This window comes from Mastomys coucha, unplaced genomic scaffold, assembly GCF_008632895.1.
Source record: "Mastomys coucha isolate ucsf_1 unplaced genomic scaffold, UCSF_Mcou_1 pScaffold18, whole genome shotgun sequence".
Taxonomy (NCBI): domain Eukaryota; kingdom Metazoa; phylum Chordata; class Mammalia; order Rodentia; family Muridae; genus Mastomys; species Mastomys coucha.
This window is the reverse complement of record NW_022196900.1, coordinates 16,141,274-16,147,066: the sequence shown is the minus strand read 5'-3', so window position 1 is coordinate 16,147,066 and position 5,793 is coordinate 16,141,274. Positions and strand designations below refer to the sequence as shown.

At 46.2% G+C, this 5,793-nt stretch overlaps 1 protein-coding gene across 1 annotated transcript in view; it reads right to left on the bottom strand.

Annotated features, from left to right (window-relative positions):
• Positions 1 to 4,667, bottom strand: part of Rad23b (RAD23 homolog B, nucleotide excision repair protein) — a 40,479-nt gene extending 35,812 nt beyond the window's left edge. The window contains exon 1 of the mRNA XM_031377441.1: positions 4,262 to 4,667. Within this exon, the coding sequence (XP_031233301.1) occupies positions 4,262 to 4,327 (66 nt within the window). The 5' untranslated portion in view covers positions 4,328 to 4,667. The remainder of the gene's footprint in view (positions 1 to 4,261) is intronic.
• Positions 4,668 to 5,793: the final 1,126 nt, after the last annotated feature.

Genomic DNA, 5,793 nt, shown 5'->3' with positions numbered 1-5,793 from the left:
TGGTGTGTCTGAAGACAGCTACAGTGTACTTACATATAATAAATAAATCTTAAAAAAAAAAAAAGAAAAGAAAAGAAAAAGAAAAACTACCCTTTAACAGGCTACATGCCCCAAGCCCTGTCTAAGTTCCTCACATTACCCCAGAAACACTGGCCTTATAGATTCCCCAAACACACTGCTAAAATCCTAAGGTCTGTATTGTAAAGGTTCCCCACAGAAAGACTCCTTACCTTGCTACGTGCTACTTTTTTTATGTTCAGACCTGAGCTGTACTCTCTAGAAAGGCCTTTCTGGCCTCATCCAATCCAGGACTATCACACCATTTCACCCTATTTCAGTTTCCACACAAGCACTTACCATTAAGTGATTTTCTTAATCTGCCTGTTCTTAAAGAGATTTAAATATATATATATATATTTAGGTATTTGGCCTGCATACATGTCTGAGAGGGTGTTGGAAGCTCTGGAACTGGAGTTATAGACAGTTCTGAGCTGCCATGTGGGTGCTAGGTATTGAGCCTGGGTCCTTTAGAACAGCAGCCAGCTCTCTTAATCCCTGAGCTCTCTCTTTCCAGCCCCTGTTCTTAACAGTTTTAATCAACAGCAAGACTTTTGAATCAATTCAGGAACTTAGATTAAAAACTTTGTTCTATCTCCTACTAAATGTTCAGTGACACCAAACTGCAAGATTTTAAAGCAAAGGTTTTCAATCTTCCTAATACTTTGACCTTTTAATACAGTTCCTTATAGTATGGTTACCCCTAACCATAATAATTATTTTCATCTCTAATTCATAACTGTAATTATACCACTTGTTATAAATCACAATGTAAATATCTGATAAGCAAGATATCTGATATACAACCCTTATGAAAGGGTTGTTTGACCCCCCCCACCATCACCCCAAAAGGGGGTCACACCACCTGTTAGCTGAGGTCAAGCCTACCTGGTCTATACAGTTACTACAGACCCTCAAAACACAAACCACCCATGCCAAAAATATAACAAAAATTTATATTAGATATTTCAAAATTCACTAGCATGTGATATAAGCTGCTTATAGTAATCATCTACTTACAACACTATAAAAACACTCAAGCAAAATATATAATCTTATAAAATACTGTGTTTGTTTTTAAATCTTTAAAAAGCCATTTTAAAAAGCAGAGAGGCAAACTTTCAGCTTCCAGAAGAACAAGAGCAAAAAAACATGCCCTTGCCTTTTAGCCACTGAGCCTCAGCAAGGTGGGTGCTAAGGCTCCCAGAAAGCCCAAGCCATGGCTTCCATGTCCCTGTGCTCAGCAGGCCCAGCCATGCACGAGTCACTCTAGAGTTGCCCTCAGCTCTCAACCCTTTCTCACTGTGCTCATGTGTATGTCAAGTTCCAAAGAGTTTCTATACAAGGTAGCTTAAGAACTTCTCAGTCCCTTCGAAGTAGAAACTAGTTAAAAGGCAAACCTGAAACCACACAATATAAGTTTCCAAAGACTAAGTCTGTAAATCGCAGGCATTTCTAAATCCTAACTTTAAATCTACTTTAAAATCTTTTCATCCATTCAGTTATTCACTCATGAGAGTGCTGGGTCCTCAAGTAGCACAGTGCCCAAACCAGTGAATGAGTCAGAAGACAACCTTCTGGACTCAGTTCTCTCCCACCCGTCAGGCAGGTCCAGGGAAATGAATTTAAGTCATCAGGCTTAGTGACACGAACTTTTATCTGCTGATTCACTTACAAATTCCCAAACTGATCTACTTCTAAAATCCCTGGTTACTTTTTATAACAAAATAGAAAATATTTTTACTGGAATTCTAAAGCACTTCGTCAAAAAATTATTAATTAACCTAAACTCTATTGGGTAGTGGCCAGCTTTAACACACACACACACACACACACACACACCCTGCACAGGGGAGGCAGAGGCAAGTGGTTTTCTGTGAATTCCAGGTCAGTAGGACTACATGCAAAAACTTGTCTCAAATGAATGAATGAACGAACGAACAAGATACACTTGCATGTTTATATACTAATCAGACTCACTATAAATGTAAAGGGGCTATGGTGTAAGTACTCCTACAAAGCTTGTATATGTATGCATAAAGCCCAAAGTCCCTGTACTGGATCCCCAGCAAAATAAAAAGAAGGGAGGAATCAAAACATTTTACAATACTGGTTTTTATATTACATTAATAGCAACAAATTACATTTGTTCTAGTAACAAAAGTTGAGAAAGTCTCTAACATTTTACCAAACATGTACTTCTAAAAATGTAAAAATATTTCACCCCCTATAAATAAACCTGCAAACAATGAGTGCAGTTAGGAAGTTCTGGCTCAAAGATAATAGCAGACATGTAGAGGGCCTAAAGTAAAGCACAAATTTTATATGGCCATATATGTGTGGGTGTGCTTATTTCAGTAGTGTAAAGTTACTACACAACTCCAACACATTCACATATTAAAGAAATAAAGCAAAACGTGTTTCTCCGTGTTTTAGTGGTTCTGGGATAAATTAATTTTATAAGCCCCAAAAGTTACAATTTCTCTCATTCTCGTCACTTATCACCTGCACTGAGCCAAATGCCAACGAGGCATTTTACCTATTTGCAAACCATCACTAAAGAGATGACTGTGTTATTCTTTTTTCAAGGTGCTTGAGATGAACTCAGGGTCTCACACGTGTCTGACATCCCAGCCCTGTGCTCTCTAAGTAGTAGAAGAAAATGGTGGCCTCACTCCCTTAATACCAGCACTTGGGAGGCCGAGGTGGGCAGAACTCGGAGTTTGAGGCCAGCCAGCACTAGAATTGAGTTCCAGAACAGCCAGGGATACACAGAGAAACTCTGTCTCAAAAACCTAAAGGGGAAAAAGAAAAAAAAAAGGGGGGGATTCGATTCTACTGGGCCTCTGTCCACTAATGTTAACAACTGCTTCTGAGCTGACTGCAGAGTTCGCATGTAAATGTGTTTTCTATACCTTCAAAAATTATTGCAGATGTCTGTAAATTAAATAACTTCTTATAAAATCATCTTGTGCCACATTTTCAAAAAGATCAGGAATTCTTGGCTTCTTATAAAAGATTGAAAGAGACTTTAGAATATTAGATGTGACAGGTAAAACAGAACACCATGTCTTCACACAAACTTATACTGATTACATAGTAGGCCTCATTTAGGAACCAACTAAATGCCATTTAATCCTCACCGTCTCAGCTGGTAGTTCCCGTTTCAGAAAATCAAACAGGGTAATTTGTCCACGTCGAAGTAAACGAGTTATAGAGCCACAAATAGAATTCGGGTCTCCGGTCTATTTAATTAACACCACGCCCTGGTTCTTCAACCAAAACTCAATCATAAATTCAATCAGTCATTAAAAAAAAAATGAAGAAAAAAAACCCCACAAATATGCAGTAATCTTCTGGCTAACGACAGCCTTAACATAGCATCACAATTCCACGTGTGGAAATTTACACGCATGGCATTTTTTTTTTAAGATTCCTGACATAAAGTTGTATTAAAGTTAATATAGATCTTTTTACAGGCAAAGCAGGAGGCCTCGGCATTAGAATGTATCACGTGAACTCGTTAAGTGTAGCCAGCTTTAAACTGTAGAACACCAAGAGTTTTTATATTTTTTTCCCTCCCTTCAAATACTACTATTCTGGGAGTCCGAGGAGCGTTCAGGTTCCCAAGACGACCGAGGGAACTCATTTAAATCCGGATCTGAACGTTTCTAACGCAAAATTCTTCACCACCAACGTGGCCTCCGAGCGTAATCCACCTGTGGGTGTGGGTTCGGTGGCTGCGAGGAAGGATCGTAAAAACTAACCAAAATAGACACAAATAAAAGGGTTCCTTCTGAGAGGCAAAAAAATTCATTTTTTCCCCCACCATCTCTCCTGGCTGCAGACAAAACTAGGAGCATTTAAGGCCCATCGTCTTGGGTAACTGGTCCCTAGACCTCTGCACCTAGCTAGGTCGTAGGAGGGTGGTGGCGACGCCTGGGTCTCCCTCCCCCACCTGTGCACTTCAGGCCAGGCTCCAGCGCCCAGGCCGCCAGGCTTCCCCTCCCCCTCCGTCCCCACGACCACGCGCTCCGGGCCGCGGCCTCCAGAGCCCGCGCGGGCCGGTGCTGCTCCACGCCATCTGCCCCCCCGGGACTTCCTCGTTGTGGGCCACAAAGCCGGCCGTGACCTGACGCCCCTCTGGGGCCCTCCCATGCCGCCCCGACTCGGGCCCGCGCTCCCCTAAGCCTGCGGCGCATACCGTCTCCTCCGGGTCGATGTCGATCTTGAAGGTCTGCTGCTGAAGGGTCTTCAGGGTGACCTGCATGGTGCCTAAGCCGGGGCCTGGCCGCCCCGGGGTGGCCGCGATCCTCGCGCTCTCGGGAGGAAGGCGGTGGGGGTGGGGGCTTGTCACATTCGCCCGGAGTCGCACTCACCCCGGGCCCCGCGGTCCCCCTGCCGCGCCGCCGCTCGCTTCCCGCGGCTTTCCCCGCAAGCTCGACCCGCGGTGCTTCCTCACGCGCCAGCCACTGGGCCCCGCAGGAGGCGCGAGGGACTCCCCGAGAGACGCAGAGAACCCGCTACCTCACCACAGGATGGTGGCCGCCATCACCGTGACTCGCCGAGACGTGGCCCCTCCCCCACCAGAAAAAAAAAAACCGGAGGATGGGGCCAGACTCGAGCGATCTGAGCAGGCGCAGGGTGCGGCGACGCAGTGCGCAGGCGTGAACAGGAACTCCGCCCGGGAATTGGAGGCGGGGCGATGGGTGGTGCTGGAATGTCGGCGGCGCGTCGCCGGCGTGCGCAGGCGCACTTCGCAAGCGGCGGCGCTCGCGGAGGCCTGGTCGGGTCCGCGGTCCTGCAGTAGCTCCGCCTACGTCCAGGCTCCGCCTAGCGGCGCGAGTTGCGCAACCCGTAGCTTTGGAACGGCTACGTGGAGTCCCGGCTTAGTAGTTGCGGATCAGCGAGCACGGAACCTCGAGGGCTGTGAAGCAGGCGGAGCCTTAGTGGAAGGATTGTCTAGGGCCCGCCCAGAAGGGGCGCACGTCGCTAGTCAAGCGTGTGTAATGCCGGTTGCTTCCCCGATTCTGAGACAGACTCCAGCAATGGACTGCTTGCTTGCGAGTCTTGGGTTCTCCCACCAGCCTTGAGACCTCTCACCTGTAAAAACAAGGCAGATTTAAGAAGGAGGCCTAGTTGTGTCACGCCTTTCATTCCTTCGTTTTGCTGTCCCCGTTGAGGGGTTAATGGTGGCCATTAGGCAGTTGCCTCTCCCCCGCACACCCCGCCCCAGCCCCGTCTTACCCCAAGCGCTGCTTTCCTTTGCATTTGGACCCTTTTGCTCAGATGTCGCCTTCTTGAACTCTATCCTGCCTACCCGACTTAAAGTATCTTCTTCGGATCCCATTATCCAGCTCCACTTGTCTGAGTAACATTTATCACCTTCTGAGTACTCTACAATATGTGTATTTAGCGTGTGTGTGTGTGTGTGTGTGTGTGTGTGTGTGTGTGTGCGCGCGCGCGCGTGTCTTCTCTTCTTTTACTGATCCCCAGGCTGAAGCTACACAAAGGCATGAATTGTGTTTTGCCCACCGTGTACCCCCAAAGCCTACAAAATAAGCCTAGCACGTTGTAGGTACAAGGTAAATATTAGAAGAATGGGTGGACGTACTTCTGGTTCCTTGGCAGTAAGGGTGAGATGTCACTCAGCTAATTGGTGGTTGGAGAGAGTGGGATAATCCATGTAAATCTTAGAGTCAGGAACACAAAGTTAAGTGCTTGACTGTAGCAGTA